At 39.8% G+C, this 20,197-nt stretch overlaps 1 protein-coding gene across 5 annotated transcripts in view; it reads left to right on the top strand.

The window, feature by feature from the left end:
• Nucleotides 1-20,197, top strand: part of Amot (angiomotin) — an 80,283-nt gene that overhangs the window by 4,578 nt on the left and 55,508 nt on the right. For 2 of the 5 annotated variants that reach the window (XM_023699885.1, XM_023699887.1), the window contains exons 2-4: nt 4,969-5,034; nt 12,575-12,723; nt 14,608-15,541. The exons of 1 other annotated variant lie outside the window; for it this stretch is intronic. In XM_023699885.1, the coding sequence (XP_023555653.1) occupies nt 14,670-15,541 (872 nt within the window). In that variant the 5' untranslated portion in view covers nt 4,969-5,034; nt 12,575-12,723; nt 14,608-14,669. Of the gene's footprint in view, nt 1-4,968; nt 5,035-10,613; nt 10,709-12,574; nt 12,724-14,607; nt 15,542-20,197 lie in introns of those variants that run through there. 2 more of the 5 variants (XM_023699886.1, XM_023699889.1) reach the window with 2 other exon arrangements.

A 20,197-nucleotide genomic window follows, 5' to 3' on the forward strand; every position in this document is an offset into this window, starting at 1 on the left:
ATACTATAGGTGTTTGAATTCAACTAAATAATCTAACACTGTCTAGCAGTCTATAATATTAGTGCGTTATCCTCAGAAGTTATTGACTTGAGCCTTTTACAACTCATCGTATTAATATGGATTTACTTTATATACCTCATTTTTATACTTTTCTGCTGGATGGTTAAGACCAAGATATAGCAAGACCTATATAACAAGAAATTACAAAATCTTTGTACCATATTCATATGTATTTTTTTAAGGAAGGGTCTACAGGGTGTTCAGGGTCTCACTAGTAGGTTGGACTCATAGTGATCCGCCTAGTTACAGCCTCCCAAGAGCTGGGGTTCCAGGTGCACGCCACCACGTTCAGTCTCAATTGCCATTTCAGCAGTCCCAGAGGCAGGGCCAGGAGGGAAGGCCCAGAGATCGAATCCTGGTCTCTGTGCCTGCTTGCAGGCACCTTAATCTGCTGAGCTATTTGGCCAGCCCTTCATATGCATTTTAAATAGCTAACACCATAGGATGTTGCTTTTAAATATGAGCTCACCTAAGACATAGTTTTATAAACCTGTGGGCAAAAGGAGTCAGAACCTGAGTGAATATGTATGAAGAATCCCATTTATTTGTTTCTTGAATGCCTGTAGAGACTATTTAGTAAGTAATTCTTAGACACTTTCTGTGATGCGGTTGTTTTTGCACATAGCAAGGCTGATATTTCTGTTCTTCTGACTTCTTTTTACTCTTTTTATATTTAGTATAGGGTCTAAAGGGTCTCACTGCACAGATCTGACTTGTAGTGATCCTCCTGTTTTCAGTCTTTCAAGTGCTGGGATTACAGGCAGGTGCTACCATGCCCAGTCTCAATCACCATCTCAGTGTACCCCGGGGATGGGGCTGGCATGGCATTCCAGGGATTGAACTCCTGTCCCTGCACTCTGCCTCAGAAGGTGCTTTAGTCTGCTGAGCTATCTGGCCGACCCCTCCATTCATTTTAAACTACAAAACAAAACAAAAACAGAGTAGGAGCCCACTGTTTACTTTGTCTAAATCATTGACAATGATTCTTAAATCACTGTATCACGGTATTCCATCCATACAGCAAAATTTAGGAAGAGTGTGAAAACACCAGAAGGAGAAAGAAGAAGTGAGAAAGCACAGTTATGCTTGTTTCACAGCTTTTAAAATAAAGTGCTTAATTTATGGGAAGGGGATCAGGTGAAAAGAGAGAAGGAGTAAAAAAAATACGTTGTATGCATATATCAGTTCCCAAAAACAAACTTCAGTGTTCTGTATTACAAACATGTGCTATAAAAACAAATATGTTTAAATAAGACTGAAAAAATAGTAAGGAAACTAAGGACTGTAGACAAAAGATATGTAGGTATACTATCATGTCCCCCACACAATGCAGTCTACCATTGAAGTCTTCACAGTACAGTGGAAAGTTTAATTCTATAGACTTAATTTTCCTTTGAGAATAACGAATAGCATACATGTGAGCTCCAATTTGTGATGGATTTGTTCTTGGTAACCAGTGGCTCATCATAAATTAAATGATTTCTTTATCCAGAATAGAAACGTAAGATTTTTTTTTTGAGATGGAGTCTCACTACACAGTTCAGGTTGGCCTTGAAATCATTATGTGGCCCAACCTGGCTGAGATACTATCCTTGCTCCTTATGAAGCACCAAGTGAAGTGCATGAGTACTTCTTTTGTAATATGTGTTCATGGAAAAACACAAATAGATCTATTTGTTAATACATCCTCAGATAATTCTTCAGAAATATATTCTTCAGAATTCAATAGGCTTGTGTAGGTATTTGTGAAGTCACTTTCACTATTGCCGCAGCTCTATGAGGTGGCATTAACATATGTGACTTGAAGTCTGGAGCTAGATTTCTCTGCCCAGTCGCTTTCTGACTTAGCATGTGATCAAGGGTACATGAATTAGCTGCTCTAAGCTCCAGTTACCCTTCTGGGAAGCAAGGATATTAATACTTCACAGAGGTGTTTAGGCATGCTTCATATTGGGCACATGCTTTGAGGTCATTGGATGAAAGGTGTTTGCATGATGGCAGAACGGGCTTATTACAGGGTCCCAGAGCAGGTGTTCACTTTTAATGAGCTTTGCTCTCTTATAGCATTTAGTGCCCTTTGGTACTCTGTTGCCTTACTGACTATAATTAAGATTGGCGCCACGTTTGTATTATTGACCCTCTCAGCTTTTTGAAAAATAATTAAACATTTTCATACTCTGTGGTAACTTGAGGTGAAAATAAGAGGATTCTAGTGACAGTCAGACTGATGAAAAATAGCTTCAAAAAGAGATATTAACTGGAATGCACTCTAGTGAGTCAGTGGTCAGTGAGTTCTTCAAAGCTCCTTCAAAATGTTGAAGAGTAAAACAAACTTCTGTGTATGTTTTAATGGAGAAAGTTTTGAGTAATATTTGCCTATGACAAATACTGATGATAGCCAGTAACTGAAACACAGCCATTGTAGTGTTTTTTCACAGCTGGTTTTTATTAATGATCGAATATTTATGCTTGCTGTACAATTCGTGGCTTATTTCCATGTGTATGTCAGAGCTTAAATACCCCCAAGGCAACATTAAGATAATGTTAAATATAAATGTTGCCAAACTAGAAAGGGTAATTTTTTCCGGGGGGGGGGCTTCCTTATTCTTTCTGGTGTTGCTTTAGATTACAACTGCCCCCTCCTTAGGGCATTGATGCTGATCTTTTTTTCCTCTTATAATATCTCATAACAAACTTTACATTTTGATCCTTTGATATGGACAAATGATACACCCTCCCCTTTTATAATGCAGATGAAACTGATGTATATGTTTTTAAGGCCATATTTTTCATGCACATGCTTCTCATTATCCAAGAGGCCTGGACTCAATCAGTAAAGGAGCAGAGAAACCACATAATTGAAAGGAGAATGACGGTGGTGCATACTTGGAATATTTGTGGGAAGGGGATTGCTGACATCAGAAAATGTAGTGGCCTGAGTGTTAACAGTATTGAAGAGAAATCAGCTTTCTGTGTTTCTGTGTATTGAGAATTATTTTAAGGGGATAAAGAATGTGGGCCAGATTTGACATCCTTTTATGAAGTTGCCCTGGAAACTTTGATGAAGGTTGTTATAGAATAGTTCAATTAAAACCTTCCCCATTAGGAAGCTAATTAGTGAATCCTTTATTCATTTTGATCTTTTTCAAGGGGCATAGATTTACACTGAATTAATGACATTTTTCCATGTGATGGAAAACTATGATAAAAGTCACAGATGGGGAAAATTGTCTAGATTGCTTTTTTTAAATGTGTTTAGTACAGGGTCTTACTACGCAGCTTGGACTTGTAGTGATCATCCTGTTTTCAGCATCCCCAGTGGTGGGATTATAGGTGTGCACCACCATCCCTGCACTTGGTGGCCGGCACAATGTGCCTGTGGGCGGGGCCAGCACGGCATGTAGGGGATCAAATCCCTGTGTTGCCTAAGTGGGCGCTTACACTACTGAGCTATTTTTCTGGCCCCTAGGTTGCCTGTTTTGAAGGAATCTAATTTTCTCTTTAATGCATTTTAAGTTTTCAGTTTAGATATTTTTCTTTGCTGCATTTATATACAATGATCATATTTTAGTTCAGTAACCAGTTTTACTTTGTGGACCATGGGCTGTAAACCAAAGTATATTAATTTTTTTTTTGTTTCCAGTGGTAATTGGTGAAATACCACTAATCATAATAAACCATTTTATTAAGGTAATATTTGATTTTCTTTCCTTCTAAAATTAATTTCTCTTTGCTGTGTGCATGTGTGAGATAGTGGAAGAAAGTGGGTTTGGGGAAGGCAGATTATTTTTTAAGAAACAAACATTTTGTGGAGCTAAGAAAATATTGATGACCCTCTCTACTACCTGGAGAATTCTGTGCTCCTCAGTCTGCCAGTTAGTCTTGGTGAGGGTTATGTAATGAGTTTTCAGACCTGGTGCTTTTTGTGATCAGGCTATGCACTTCTCCCTTGGTAGCCTAAAGAACAGGGATTACAGTGGAAATAAGATCATAGGATTCCTAGCAGATTTTTTCTACTACATTTTTAGGGGGATGAGTATTAGCTCCTGAGGTTTTAGGGCCTATTGCAACAGAGTAGATTCTCGTCGTGCATTATATATTGTGGGCCTGCTAGTGGTCTTTCTTAGTTCCATAACTTGTACAGGATGGTCATTCATTGCATATGTTTCCTGATGGTATGTGCCTACACTAGTTTCTGCTAGTGGGAAAGTTGGCTGGTTATATGATATGTGGCTTCATGACCTCACCATATTTCTTGGGAAGGCAGGGTCTCCATTCAGTTTTGCAGTTGCAACTTAGTCAGGCTAGGCTGCAGGTGCTCCAAAATCAGCAGCAGCAGTAGGAGGAGCTGCTTCTGCCTTAGAAGAGTGACTCAAGCCCTTTGGCATGAAGATATGAAATGTTGGCACGTGTCCATGCACCTGCTGGATGCCACACCTGCAGTCAGCATCTGAGGCCAAGTCACACACAAAACTCAGGCTAAAGGTAGATGAGGCTTCCTAAAAAACGGGTATAGCAAAATAAGAATTGTCCAATTTTGTTACAGAGCACCTCTGGGAATTATATTTAGCCATCCCAAAGTTGGCTTAGGAAATGTCTTAGTTTTTTTTTTTTTTGGCACAGCACACTCATTTGCTCAAGATCCTGTAAGAATGTTGAAGGAGGTTGCTTTTGGAATGATTTTCTCTCGTGAATTGACCTCTTAAAAACCAGAGAGGCAATCTGTGGAGGGTTTTGCCATATAAAAAGACAGGACAGGAAGTTATAAGACACATGTTCTCATCCTGGCTCTACCCGTGAACAATACTGAAACTCTGGTGAATTTAGTTATTGTTAGCTATCTTTTCCAGACTTGGGATTCTCCAGTTCTTAAGTGGAATTAATCACATGTGCCTTTTTTCTGCACAGAATTGCTGAGAAGAACAAGAGGGAAGGGGCTTTTGGCTCCTTAGAAAGAAGGCTGAAAAACTAAAGGTAATATTGTTATTCCATGTATTTAATTCCTTTTCTTTTGATCCTGCCTTTAGCAAAATCTTTGGGAATTTGTTATTGACTCAATATGAAATTATTAAGCATACTTTATGTATCAGCTGATGTTTTAGATATTGGGACAGATATAATGAAAAATCATTCAGGCAGCCTGTGGCCTATAACAACCTCACAGTCCAGTGATTTCCAATTATATTTCTGGATCAACTCATTACTGTAATTTCTGTCTGTACACTTATAAGCATAACTGGTGAGAATTAATTTCTTTTCCTCTTTGCATTGCAGCTGGGGCCTTCTGTCTCTGGAGCAATACTTTAGTCTAGGACATATATTAAATGTGAAGAGAAAAGCTATAGAATAAATGAAAGAATCTCTCAAAAGCACATTTAGAAAGTGCCTGACTCTTTAATGTTTTCTTTTTCAGAGATTCATCCTCAGTTTTATTTCTTTTTTTTTTGGGGGGGGGGTGGTACCGGGGATTGAACTCAGGACCTTGCACTTGCCAGGCAAGCACTTATTCCCCTGAGCTATCTTTACAACCCCTTTAGTTTTATCCTTCATTCTATTCGTATCCTACTCTGTAAGATTCATCCTGCTTTTAGGAACTTAGCTGTTGGCAATATGATAATGAGTCTCCAAGATATATCTTAACCTGTCACTGACATCAAGTTGGTCACCAAATTCCATGTTTTCTACTAAGTTCAGCACTTCCCCTCCAGGAAGCTTTTCTGTGGTGTTCAGAGGACTATGCACCAGAGCTATGGACTCAGAGCCCTGTTTCTTCATTACATTAGGCCTCTTCTGCTTGTCTGGGTTCTTGTGGAGGACTGGACTGCTCATCTCTTCTTTTCTCTTCATTTCTTTTCGTGCGTCTCTTTTCTTTTCTTACTTTTTTTTGGCCACCCAGCATAGTGTCTTTCTATAGTAAATGCTCTCTAAATGGCCTGTAGAAAATATGCTGTCTCCATGTGATTCTCCTTAGGCATACTTTACATCATTGATCACTTTCCCCTGAGCCGCCACAATCTCCTTGATCAGAAAATTTGGGACATAACTGAGTTACAGGATTTTACAGTACAGGTTCTCCTATGTCCTGAGTCTTCACTGACCTTGAAAGGCTAGGGCCAAAATGTTGGCAATCCTTGCAGCCCTTCTTTTTCTCTAATTTTTAGTCTGCAAACTTAGGTTGTTAATCTTCCACAAGAGAATGAAGCTTATTATTATTATCCTACAACATAGGCAGTTGAGCTTAACCTCACTATCCATCTGAATAGGCTTTTACAGAGAGCAAACTGGTCAAGCAATGGCTGTGACTCATCCATATGGCTGACACTGACAAAGGATCTACATACTGCTGTACAGGGTTTAAGATAAATCCTGAGGGGATTTGACTGACCTTATCACATAACAAAAGTTACATTTCTTGTTATATAGGTCTTGCTTTATCTTGGTCTTAACCATCCAGCAGAAAAGTATAAAAACGAAATATAAAAAGTAAAGCCATATCAATATGCTGAGCTGTAAAAGGCTCAAGTCAGCAACTTCTGACATTGCCAGTCTTATAGAAAACCCACTACTATTATGGACTACTGGACTATATTGGAATATTTTGCTGAATTCACACACCTACAATATTTAAATGACAATGGAATACCCTTCTCTAACAAAACTAAACAAAAAAGGAGAATTCAAATGAACGACCCTTTTGTACCTGTATGTTCAAAATAGTTGCAATAGATATATAGCTGCATTCTCTTAATTGAATGAATAGAGAGATTTGTCCTAATAGTGTTTATGGCCAGGATATCACGTCTGCATCATGTACAATGAATAACCACTAAGACAATATGCAATATATTAATTATTGAAACTGTGCTAGTAATCGGTTTTGAAACTGACTCATTGCTGTTTCTCAATAAAATTATTAAGAAAAAAGAAAATATGCTGTGATCAGTGCAGTAGTGGAGAGAAAAATAGGGGTCCAGAAAAAGAACGAATTCATTTTCCATGTTGAGTATAGTTGGGGCAAGGGAGGGGGGCTGGGGAGATGGCTCAGTAGAATAAGTACTTCCCTGGGAAGCTCAAGGGTCTGAGTTCAAAGCCCGGATATAGATAGATAGATAGATAGATAGATAGATAGATAGATAGATAGTTGGGGCAAGGAGGGTTGAGTAATGAAAAATAGAACTTTCCTTTCTTGACAGTTCTAGCAAAGAAGCAAAGAAACGAGTGCCTGTCATGGCTGTTCTCACTAAGCCAGTGACACCTCTGGTTTGCCACCATACCTACTCTAGGACTGGATGACTTTTATGGTTGAGTCTGCAAATAAACCTGTCTCTAAGACATTTACCATTTAAGACAGGTGCCACTTAGCCATGTTATATCAAAAAAAGGACTGACCCTAAAAGTGTCACCTTAATTCAAGCTATGCATAAAGTTACACACATAGCACACAAAATCATTGATCATGTATATTTAATTCTGCATAGCAAAATACCTTGTAGGGTATGCTGATGAGGAAGATCATCTAGCTGAATTCTCAGAGTGTAGCAGATTGGGTCACTGGACCTGAATGTCTTTAAGCTGACTGGCAGATTTGTCTGAGGGCAAAAATGAAAGATGATATAAGCCATTATAGGCTGTGAACCTGCTTTCACCCACCTGATGCTTTTACTAATTAGTTTCTTGGCCAAGTAGCAATTTGGGGCAAGTGCATGCAAGCTGGATTCACAGGGGAGCCTGCATTCCATTCTGCCATTTCGCAAGCTACTAGGATACTACACTGCTTCTCTCAGCCTCTCTTTCCCTGGAGCCTGTCTCAGACCTGGTGGGGAAATGAAAGCAGGAGGGCTTTTCATTAAGTGAGGGGGAGATTTCATGGAGCTTTGGCATTTTGCTAATTTTATTTTTCTAGTGGGCTGTATAAAAACAGTCATACTCCTTGACCCATTAATTTCCCTTCTGGGATTCCATCATTAGGAAAAACTCCAAAATACTGAAAAAGGCTAAATCACAATGTGGTTTTGTAACATTATTTAGACTAGCACAAGATTGGAAACCATTTAAGTGTCTTAATAATTGGAGACTGGATGAGAGAATCTTGATGCATTCATTTTATGGACTACTACACAGTCATTACAGTGTTCCTTAGGGACTTAATGCCACAACGTGGAGGAAAGATTTATGATAAAGTGAAATAAATGTGGGAGCCAAAATTATATGTACATTTTTCATTGCTTTGTAAAAACACATAGGAGGAAGAGAAAGGAATATTATATGTTGTTAACAATATTTGAATTGAAGTTTTGGGATAATAAGGGTTTTATTTTCTTTGATATAAATATTTGCATGCTGTCCTTATAAAATAGAGAATAAATAATAAAAATGGGTGTTCTACTTTGGAGTCAAGGAAAATGTGGTAAAGCAAGAAGTTTCTATGCATAGTTGTTCTTTTTCTTTGGGACAGAAGTTTTCTGTATAGTCTAGGCTAGTGTGAAACTTGCAGTCTTTCTACCTCCGATTCCTGATTTTGAAGATTCCTTGTATATCTTCTTCTTATACAATAAGAAACAGGATATGATAGTGTGGTATGGTTCTCTGGAATGAATTTGTTTGACAGGAGATGGCAGGGGGATGGTAACAAGTTCCTACTTATTACTCAGTATATCACTGCTGGTGTCCGCTTTAAGGTCAGTCACCTTTGTAGCCTATTAATGTGCTCAAGTTATATGTATAGGAGCATAACTATGTAAAATTGGGACTAAAAATAACCATGCTTTTGAGTTACCATTGTAGTAACATATCTCTGAAACTGACTGTCACTAAGATTTGGAAATGGAAAGGCCTTGCTGTTTCCTAAAGTAATTTTCCAGCTCAATCTAGCCAGAAGTAGAGATAGGAGCAAAGAATTGAAACCAACTCTGTCTTATAAGTATTTCCTTAAACCAGAACAGGATTAAGTAAGTACAAATATCAAGTTGGTATCATGGATTCCTGAGACCTACAATAGGGGCCTGGCAACACTGATTGGTGAGAATTTGTGTTGTTTTCAGATCTCCTTGTATGTTTTGGCCTAAAGAAGAGAGATTTTGCAAGGATTTTCTGTCATACTGATAGCTAAACACTGCCTTCTCACCTGTTTAAATTCTCCCTACTGCTGTTATCAATTTATTTCCAATAGACCTGGAAAGTTGATGGGAACATTAAGTCAGTTTATAGTCTCTTAAAAACAGGATTAGTTCAATTTAATATATATTTATTAGGCATCTTCTATGTACAAGTTGATAATGCTAGATAATGTACTGCAAAGGAAGGACTCTTCATCTAGGAGTTATAAAAGCTGTGTTTTGGTGCTGGCTCTGAACCCTTAAAGTCTTGGTATCAATCATGACCTTATAGAAAGAAAGGAGTGGATGACCAAGTCGTCACCTAGAGTTTTCAGTTTAGGTCTTTGATGATCTAAGGACTTCTACACAACAGACTGTGGTATAAATAAAGGTTTCTAAGACATAACTTTACTTCATATTATTGATACAGCCTTCTAAAGAAAAGCTACTTAGAAATTTTAGTTACAATTGCTATTTTTTGGGGGTCTTTACTATGTGCCAAGCTCTGTGCTTTAGCACTTTCCATGGATTACCTGCCTTCATCTTCATAACTACCCTATGAGGTAGGAGAACCATTGTCTGTATTTTCAGATGATAAAATTGAGACTGAAGGTGCCAAGAGACATGTCTGAGGTCAGTTAGTAAGTCACAGAACAGGATTTGTACTTGAGATGTCTGTCTTTAAGCCTTTTAACCATGACATTTTTACTGCCTATTACCTATCACATGTTTAGGGATAACCTACAAAATAAATATTGTGTTTTACTTCCCTAAGGAAGTGAATTTGTATCCTTGGTCAAAAAGTTGTTGGGAAAGGTATTTTCTAGGACACTTGGGTCTGCAATTTGAGAGGACATGATAATTCACTGGGGTTTCTCACTTTCTGTGAGGGTGTGTGTGTATGTGCTTTTTTGTGCACATGCACATGCATGCGTGTGTGTGTGTGTGTGTGTGTGTGTGTGTGTTTGTTCCTATTCACAAATACATGGACACAGTTACAAGGAAACTTTGAACTAGCTCCTTTGCATTTAGCTGGGAATAAAATTGTATGAAGCAAGTTGACCAGAATTTAATGCAGAAGCATTTTTTCTACACTTAAATTTGTCACTATGGCTGTTGGCATGAGGGGTGGCAGAAGACTGGGAGGACAAGGTGGCAGAAAGGATAGAAAGGAGGTCTTATAGGCATATTGCAAAACTTACTTGAAAATTGGAAATTTTGTTTGTGCTGGATGCCTTGTAATGTTGATTTTTTGGGGACTTGGCTTGGGAAAAATCTGGTCTCTCACTAATATGTTTTTGGCCCAGCCTCCCAGGTATACTGGGAGAGGCCAGTGACTGCCAAGTGGATGGGAATTTAGTTTGGCTTTGCTGCCCAGTTGTTATAGAAGAGCAGAATATGGATTCATATTGTACTTTTTAAAACAGAAGTACAGCTTTCCTTTCTTCTTCCTGTCAGATACTCTGAGAGACAGTCTATGTGTCCAGGAGAAGCAAGGTTATTTTATTGATTGAAGGTGATGTCAGACCTCTCCTAGTGACATGATTAAAGCTGTGAGTGGATTACAAGTTACGAAATTCCTATCATTTTATTTCCTGTGCCAGAGACAAGGAATTTTTCTTTTCCTTTCTCTAATAAGTACGTAGAGTTGTGTTTTCTTTCTTAAGTGACTTGTGATGTATAGCAACATAAGTTCTTTAAGAAAAAAAAGCACTAAGCTGGAGAGGACTATGCAATGTTTCTTTCCTGTGCTGATTTATTTTCCTCTGTTAAACAGAAACCAAAAATGCTTGGAGTGGGGGTGGGGAGCAATCTGTGTCCAGTTAACATAAAGTGACTTAGTTTTTCAAAAGGATGTGGAGGAAAGAGAGGATAAAATTTTAAAAAAGAAAGTAAGATTTTAGACAGGAAAGCATTTTTCAACGAGGAGGTGGTTGTCTTGAGAAGAAAGTCTCAATCAGCATGAGGAAGAATCTAAGTAGTTCTCGGAAAGAATTGTGTGGTGGTTTCTCTCCAACGGCTCAAGTTTAAAAGATTTGCACTGTTTTCTGGCTTTTAGCTGAAAAAAAGGCAAATGTTTTGTTCAGAATTGGACAATAGAAACACGTTGGTTATTTACCAAAGATCTGTTAACAGTCGTGCTTTGATTCCTATTAAAAGTTGTTCCACTGCCTTGAAATTAAGGATAGACAACCTAAAATAATTACTTAGCAGATTAAAAATGATTTTGCCTCTGATCCTGATTTTAGATTGGGCCAAAACAAGATGGACAGACAAATTGCCATGTTTGTTTATTCTATGTCTGCTCACTTTATCTTTGGCAACTTTGCAAAGAAATCATTTTAAATTCATCATTATGTGGTTTTGTGATTTTTTTTTTAAATCATGAGCATTGTGGGCATGTCTCCAAAATAGAGATGTTTGCTCCTCAGATGGATACTTTGGTGCCAATTAGAGCTTTTCCTTCAAGTGAGATGAATAAGTAATGGCTAGGTTCATGTGCATCTCACGCAAACTCCCAAGTATTATAACCATTTGATTGAAATCAGAAGGCTTTTTAAAAGGATAAAGCAGAATTTGTAAATGAGGACCCTCTCAAGTACATATCTATGGGGAGTTAGCTGCTCCACTAACTTATGTGAGTCTAGTATATTGCCTTTGCTGAAATTCAGGGGCAGGGAAAGTGCTGAGAAAGCAAGTAGAAGCAGCTTGTTTTTGGAGAAGAGTTGCAGTTCTGGACTGAGAAGAGTGGTCAACTTTCCTACACCAACAAAAATGGGTGGTGCATCAATCAGGTAATCAGATTGTAAGCTCCATGAGGGCAGGAAGTATATTTGTGTGTCTTTGTAGTCCTCATTTTGCCTAGCATGAGACTGGAAAATGTCTACAATAGTCAATATGTAAAAAATATGAATGACTTGACTATAAATAAGTTTTGTTTTCTCTGCCCATCTGAGACTAAGGCAAACAAATCAGGAACTTTACTTCAAGCTACCTTGTGATAGCTACCTTCCCTGATGGAAGTTAGGGCAATGAGCCTTGTGAGCCTGCCCTGGTATGGATGGCAATGTGAAGATTGTACCGTAGTATAACAACAGATGGCTTTTGTTATCACCCAGTACTCCAACTAGCATGACTTTCTGGGGCTGTGAGCTTAGAATGGAGCAATTCTTTCTAGTGTCAGACCTGAGTATTTCCATCACCTGGAGACTGGCATAACCTCCTGAACCTACCCGCTAGACAGAGAGGTTTCTTTTCTGTTGTAGTGGAGATGGATTCTGCCACTCATTTAAAAGCCAGGCAGCTGGAAGAACAAGTCATTCCTTTGGAAGGAGTGGTTCAGTTAACTGCTGGCTGTTGGTGGCAATATAGAAACAACGTTTTTATTTCTCCCTCCCTCCCCCTCCTGAACATTTCAGAGTGACCAGTGGTTGGACTCTTGGCGGCGCTTACCCTGAACCTGAGTGTTAGGGGAGAGGGAATCTGCCACTGCGGTTTCTGGAGCTGCCCATAAGCAAGAATTCCCTATCCTGATCAAGGCTTTAAGCCTAAAAGAAAGCAGAAATAGGTATGGACTATTGGTGTGTGTGTGTGTGTGTGTGTGTGTGTGTGTGTGTGTATGTGTGTGTGCCTGTGCGTGCCCATGTGTGTATGCTGGGTGGGGTGTGTGTGGCATGGGAGGGGGTGGCACACTTTTTTGGGCCTGGGGAAACTGAATATCTGTATTTCCTTCCTTGTAGAAGGGAGTTGGAAATGATTTTTGCTTGAACGACAAACATTCCTGTTTTCTGTTTTTTTTTTTTTTTTTTTTTTTTTCGAGAAGAAAGGTAGCTTGATAGTCTTCTCCAGTTTCATGCACCAAACAATTGATATGTTATGATTGTGAACCTGAGAGAAAATCCTACTTTGACAGTTCAAATGAAGGAATCTCAAAAAGCCACTGGGAGGTTGGGCAAGGAGACTAGAGGGCAAGTTGCCCAGCTTTTTGGTGGTTGGCATGTATTTCCCTAAAGAGTATGATAAATGGGATTTTAAAAGCTTTTTTAGAGGGTTAGCTGTGGAGTGAAACTGCTGAACAGACTTGGAAACTAGGGAGTGATAGTCATCAAAGAATGAGAAAGGAGAAAAGATGACCATTGTACATCTGCTGCACATATTCTTGGTCATTTGCTGTACCACTAAGGGAGGGGATTCATGTTTCTAGAAAGAACAGAGGCTTTTTAATATAAAAGTGAGGACCTGGGAGCCAGAAATCCAGGATTTTCATTTACTAAACCTAAAGCCCATTAAATTGACTTTTATTGTGATTTTTTGTGTGACATTATGTCCATTCTCATCAGTAACATCAGCTCTTTAGATTAAAAGTTTCATTATTTCTCCTTAGTGTTTAATTGGAGTACTTAACATGACAGATTCTCTCCAATGCATTTTGAGTCTCTATAAGAGGGAAGGGTGTGGGTCACACACCATTCATTTTTTTTTTTTTAGTAAGAAAATAGAAGTCAAAAGAGAAATCATTTATTTAGGTTACCCTATCAACCAGTATTTTATTAGAATTTGAATCTGTGTTATGTTACCTGTTTTACTCAGGCCATATTATGTCCTTAGAAGAATTGGTGGTGGTAGTGGAGGATGTGCTGTCATATTCTTTCTAGAAAGATTTGCAAATGTTGTCAGAGGTTCACTTCAAATGAAGAGGCACTTCCCCTTTAAGCTCCTCTTAACCCAACAACAAAAATAACAAATCTTAGTGATTGTCCCTGGATGGCTGAAAGAGAAACTTTGTTATTAATACTTATGCCAAGGCATTCTCTAATTAAGCCACAGAGCACCCAAAACTCACAATACCAAAAATGATTTTTTTTAATAAAACGATGTGTTTCAGAGTTCCATGAGACCTGAAAAAAAGAATTGCATCAACTTAAGGATCATTTCTCTCTGGCCAAGCTCTTGTCACCTGTTGTTTATTTTAATTCTTATTTAGCCTTTTATAGCTCCCGTCACATACTGAACTGCTTTACAAATCCTATCTATGGGATAATATTCCCCACTGTCCTGCCCCTTCCTCCACAGCTGTAAGACTTGGATTTTTTAATTTACATAAAGTACAGAGAGATGAACAATGTGAGTCAGGACCTTGGAAAATTGCCCACTCTGATCACTCTACTTAACTGCCCTAGATTTCCCCAGTCCTCTTAGGAATTAAGTCAAGATTGACTATATAACTCATGCTAAAAGTGGAAGAGGAAATAGAGCTCTTATGCCTTCACATTCCTCATCATATTGGTGCTAAAGCCAGGAATCCCAGCAATTGATCTATTTTTTTCTAGATTCAGTTCTCTACTTTGTTTCTACAATGGAATTTTTGTCCCCAAATATCCATTTTCTTCCCCATTTAGAGGACTGATTTATCCATCAACTGGGTGTTAAGCTTCCTGTTTCCCCTTCCCAGGTCAAGGGCAGCCCAAGTGCCCAGTTTCTCTCTCTCTTCACAAGGCACCACCAGCGATAGAGATGAGAAATTCTGAAGAACAACCAAGTGGAGGGACCACAGTATTGCAGCGTCTGCTACAAGAGCAGCTTCGCTATGGCAACCCTAGTGAGAATCGCAACCTGCTTGCCATCCACCAGCAAGCCACAGGGAATGGCCCTCCTTTTCCCACTGGCAGTGGGAACCCAGGCCCTCAAAATGATGTGTTGAGTCCCCAAGACCACCACCAACAGTTGGTAGCACACGCTGCTCGCCAGGAACCCCAGGGCCAGGAAATCCAATCAGAAAACATCATCATGGAAAAGCAGCTGTCCCCCCGAGTGCAGAATAATGAAGAACTTCCAACTTATGAAGAAGCCAAAGTCCAGTCCCAATATTTTCGGGGTCAACAGCATGCCAGTGTTGGAGCTGCCTTCTATGTCACTGGTGTCACTAACCAGAAGATGAGGACCGAGGGACGCCCATCAGTTCAGAGGCTCAATCCTGGGAAGATGCACCAGGATGAAGGACTCAGAGACCTTAAACAAGGGCATGTCCGTTCCTTGAGTGAGCGATTGATGCAAATGTCACTAGCCACCAGTGGAGTTAAGGCCCATCCACCTGTTACCAGTGCTCCCCTCTCCCCACCACAACCCAATGACCTCTACAAGAACCCCACAAGTTCCAGTGAATTCTACAAGGCCCAAGGGCTGGCTCCCAATCAGCATAGCCTGAAGGGCATGGAACACCGAGGCCCCCCACCAGATTATCCCTTCAAGGGCATGCCACCCCAGTCTGTAGTGTGCAAAGCCCAAGAGCCAGGGTACTTCTATAGTGAGCATCGCCTGAACCAGCCAGGGAGAACAGAGGGGCAACTGATGAGGTATCAGCATCCCCCTGAGTATGGAGCAGCCAGGTAAGAGTGTTCCCTTTCTGTCATTTCCTGACCTCATCCCCAACCATACTCTTCTGCTACGTGTTGGGAATCTTAAGGAATGGGCACATATTTAGTTTAACAAATTCTGCAATGTATATTCCCTCCTGGATGAGTGAATTACCTCCCTCAACTAGAATTTCTAGCCTCTTCATCCGTAATTAGTACTGTATTAATGGTCCCTTGACCTTATAGGATGGGCCTGGCCTAGAGTGTGCCAAGGGGATGAAGAGGAACAAAAGTCCTGATTTTAGTAACTATCTGTTGTTCTGCCTCCTAGGGTATTGACAAATGTGTCCATTTTCCTCTTCTTGTGGGTTATTAAGCCCTTCCTTGAGAAGCAGAAACAAATTATCTTGGACTTTAATTGGTGTGCAACATCCTATCACTTCCATGCATTCCCCTCCATAAATTCTCATCACCTATACTTGCTAACAAATCTGTTTCTGGTTAGTTGTGCTTTTTCTGTCGAATTACTGTGATTCTCTTAGACATTAAGCAGCCAGAGATGATGGTGGTAGTGGGGAATGACATGTGTGCACATTCAAAATGTTATACTTGCCTTGTACTTCCTTGCAGTTCTTGAAATCTGGACTGCTTTGTCTTTCTTTAGAGTTAGTTGCCTGTTGTGATTCTAAACATTTGAGCATGTCATGTAGAAGTTTTGTCTAGATGACAAAATACACAAAGAAAAATGTTCTCATTTCTTGTGTTTCATATAATCAATTCTTCCTAAATATACCTCTTAAATATTCTAAATCCCCTTGCCCTGTTACTCTATTCATCATACCTTAAGAATCTATGAATCTGTTCAGTTATTGGTCTTGGGCTGTGTGGCTGATCAGTAATATTTCAGCATATAAAGCAAGGGAAGGTTGAAACCAAGAGCAGCAACGATGGCAGTTATGGGTGTGTTCCTGTTTTGTGCCCATGAGCAATGCTGGGTCTCCATGGGATTTGAAGTCCTTACCCCTAGGCTAGCCTTTTTCCACAGGCAATCATATACTATGTCTGTGATCTTTTTGAAGTGTACCTCTTTGAATCCTGTCCTCTGCTCACTCATTTGGGAAGCAACCACTTCTAATTGACCTGGTGATCTGGTGAATTAGGAGAGAAGGCACTCAAGGGGTAGAGCAGGGTGGAAGTAAAATAAAACCTTGTAATTCCTGATATTTCATTTCCTGCGTTGCAGGTCTTATTTTTGTTTAAAAAGAAAACAAGTTGTTCCCTAACTTTTGGTGCTTTAGGATTTTTCCCCTTCACCCACCATTGATTTCATAACTCTTCACCCTCTCTGCAGCTTTCAAAAGACCAGAGCTTGAATTCTGATATGTGTATTAGCACAGGAAATGAGGGTAAGGACACAGCCATTCAGCCTTACCAGAGTAAGAATGAGGTTTCCATCTGCCCGATGAAGACTGAGGGAAGGGCTTCTCTGTTGGACATTACAGCTTAGTGGAAACCCATTCAAGCCAGCAAAATGTCAATGAAGATTGGGGGAGGGTTGTTTTGCTTTTCCTATCAGTATGGAAGAGACTGTGGGACTCCTGCCTATGTAGAAGGGCTGATGGCTTCTTACTTGTGGGAAGGGAGTGTATTGTCTGGGGTGTGGAGCAGAAGCCAAAGCCCCACTCAGCATAGGGCCCGCCTTCCCAGGAAAGCTATTTTCAGAACTCATTCAGCAGTATTGTTTGTGATCTGAAATGACTCCCACAGTGTTTGAAGCTGGATGGAAAAGCCCTTTGATCTGCCTAAATAAATAATAAAGAGACAAAGAGGTTTTTTTCCTTCCCATACTGATTAAACCACCAAAGAAATTCAGTTGCATGTATTTTACAGGAAGATAGGTATATTTTCTCCATCCTAAATTATTTGTGAATCTTACTCACCCTTTTTCTGCAACAGAATCCATACTGACTTACCCTCCCTCCTTCCCTTCTATTACCCCCTTTTTCTTTCTTTTCTCTATGTGTCTGTCTTTCTCTGTCTCCTCGTCTCTCTCTACTTCTGAGTATGGAGCCCAGACCCTTAAGCATGCTAATCAATGCTGTATTGCCAGCCATGTTTCCAAACTCCAGCTGCTCTTGAACAGTAGCTTTTTAATACAAGGGTTTTCTTGAAGTATTATTTCTCTGTGGGACAGGAATACAGTGATTGATGTTCTTGATTGATATTTCCTAAATTGGAGGAAGCAGTTTGGGTCTGTATTAGGCAAATTCTAACCATAAGCTTTTTGTACGCCTCAGTGTGAGGGAGTGGCACCTATTGACACTTTCTTGGCAAGAGAAAGTAGTTGAACAGCTTTGCCAGACTGTATTGCTTTTAGGTGTTGACACATCTTTTTCTTTTTATTTCCTTTAAGCACTAGCTGTATGGTTAGTGAGTATACTTTCAAGTAACTGCTGCTAGCACCAGTTGGAAGACTACCTTCTTAGTTTTTATTCCACAAATTACAGATCAGGACGCAAAGCAAGCTTTTTGAATATATTACTGTCTAAAATAACAACAACAACCTTTGTTTGCCTTTAGAGGTACAGTGAAATGGTGGAGATTTGCTGTTAAAATGAAAAGAATGTTATAAACAATTATTCGATTATTTCATCTTCCCTATGTTCTCCTCCCCACTTAAAAATAAATATCTTGAATACCCAGAACTGCAGATGGGAAACAAGGCCAAGCCATCTGAAAAATTTTTAAATTTCTGAATATGTGTCTTTCTAAATGCTGAGCCTTTCTGCATCCGGAGTTTATATATTTATTGACTGCTTTTAAAAATTAAATCATTTCTGTTTATAAAGCAGCCAGTTCCTTTAGGTTGTTGAAATCTTGCCAAGATCTGAAATTTCTTGAAATTCTTGTTGAGTGGAATCTCAGGGTGATCTGACTCTAGTTCAAAGCAGAGCTGGTTGTGAAAGAGGAACCATCTGAAATTTACAGCCAGCTGCAGGATTCACAGATTCACTATCCCAGAGCCTGGGAGAGACACCATTCTGGTGGTGAGGATAACTTGAACTCTAGGTTGTTGGTGGCACCTCTTCTGATTCAAGTGTCATTAGTGGGCTTGTGTGTGAGTGGACAGGTGTGTGCATGTGTGTGCATGTGAGTATGTGGGGGGCGGCTGGAGAGGGTGGATCTCCCAGCTGTGGAGGTGTTAGGATAGAAGGTTCTGAGCCAGCTCGGGAGAGTGGCGTTCCCTTAGTGTCCTCACAAGCTCTCTTCAGGAGCCTCCCTCCACACTCCCCAACCCTGCAGTCTTTAGGGAGGGCCAGATTTGAGTCAGTAGTCTTCGTCTTGTACAAATTGCCATGCTGTCACCTTTTCTGGAGAGCACCAGTAGGCCAGGTAGTCTCAGAAGGGATAGGATGAAAGGAGGAAAGTGGCAGGGAAGTAGGCCTAGTCTTCCACGGGATCATGTGATTCTTTCATCCATGGATGGCTTGTGCTCCTGGTTAATGTGTCAGTGGGGAATGATTCTGTAGGGTGGAAAGACTTAGACAGTGTGCTACTCACATGACTGCTGCTTTTATAATTATTATCATCACTCTTCTTATTATTTAATTTTGAGTATGTTTTTTGCTTCCTCTGTTATTTCTCATAGTTCTCCCCTGCCCATCTTTACTTTTTCTCAGTGGAAACTTCATCTCAGTGTTAATTCTATCCTACTTTTTGGTGTGTGGGGTGGGTAGAGGTTGTAGTCCAGATGGAATCCTTTGCTAAAAGGTTTTCTCTCCTTTTACAACTGTCCAAGCCTTTGTTTATTTACAAACCTGCCAGTGACTGAATGCCTTGGTTTTACAATATGATGCACTGAGACCTGTTTCCTTTACCAGTCTGGGGAACTGAAGGGCAGCTGCCTCTTTTCTGCTTATCTTCCTCTTGGGCTTATCTGACTGTGGAGACGTCTTTCCGGGAGCCTTATAGTCTCTTCCTTCCTGGGGCCTCTGGGAGGCTGTGTACTGTCCAGGGCCTGGAAAGGCCTTTGAGCCTTTAGGCCAAGAGGGAGGCCAATGGCCTAGTCTGTTTTAGAGAAAGGACTAGTTTGCTTGATAGGGCCCATGGGAGGTGTGTAGAGGAAGCCCAGTTTGGAATGTAGTGTTCAGTCTCTAAAAGAAAACACCTCCTAGGCATTCAGCTTCCAAATCCAGGGAATGAGGATGAAATTTGATATAGTAATATTATGCCTTAAAATTAGAAACCTTGATTAGAAAATATGAAATTTAAATCCCTCCTTTCTGCCCAAGAAATAGTAAATCCCAAGACATCATATTTTAATTCTAGGGACATATAGGAATGATAGTAGCTCTTACTCAAAGAGGAAAGAAAGCAAATGTTCTATATTACCTATGAAGACAACAGAGGTCTACAGAATGCAAATAGGAATTCTTTCCCAAATAAGTTTATAAACAGCTCCCAGGTTTTTGATGTAGTGAATGTTTTGGGCTCTTGGAAAGAAAGATTGGATATAACATGTATCATGTCAATTCTTCTGTGCTCAAGTAGTTTGCATGCCTACTTCTATATTGTGTAATAATATAGAAACATATATATGAAGTTAGAAGAATGTGCGTACACTGGAGGTGTACATAGGCCTGAAGGATAGATTCAGGGTTTGAACAGGCTTGAGGCTTTTGTGATCAT

The sequence above is a fragment of the Octodon degus genome, unplaced genomic scaffold, assembly GCF_000260255.1.
Source record: "Octodon degus isolate 3935 unplaced genomic scaffold, OctDeg1.0 scaffold00117, whole genome shotgun sequence".
NCBI lineage: Eukaryota > Metazoa > Chordata > Mammalia > Rodentia > Octodontidae > Octodon > Octodon degus.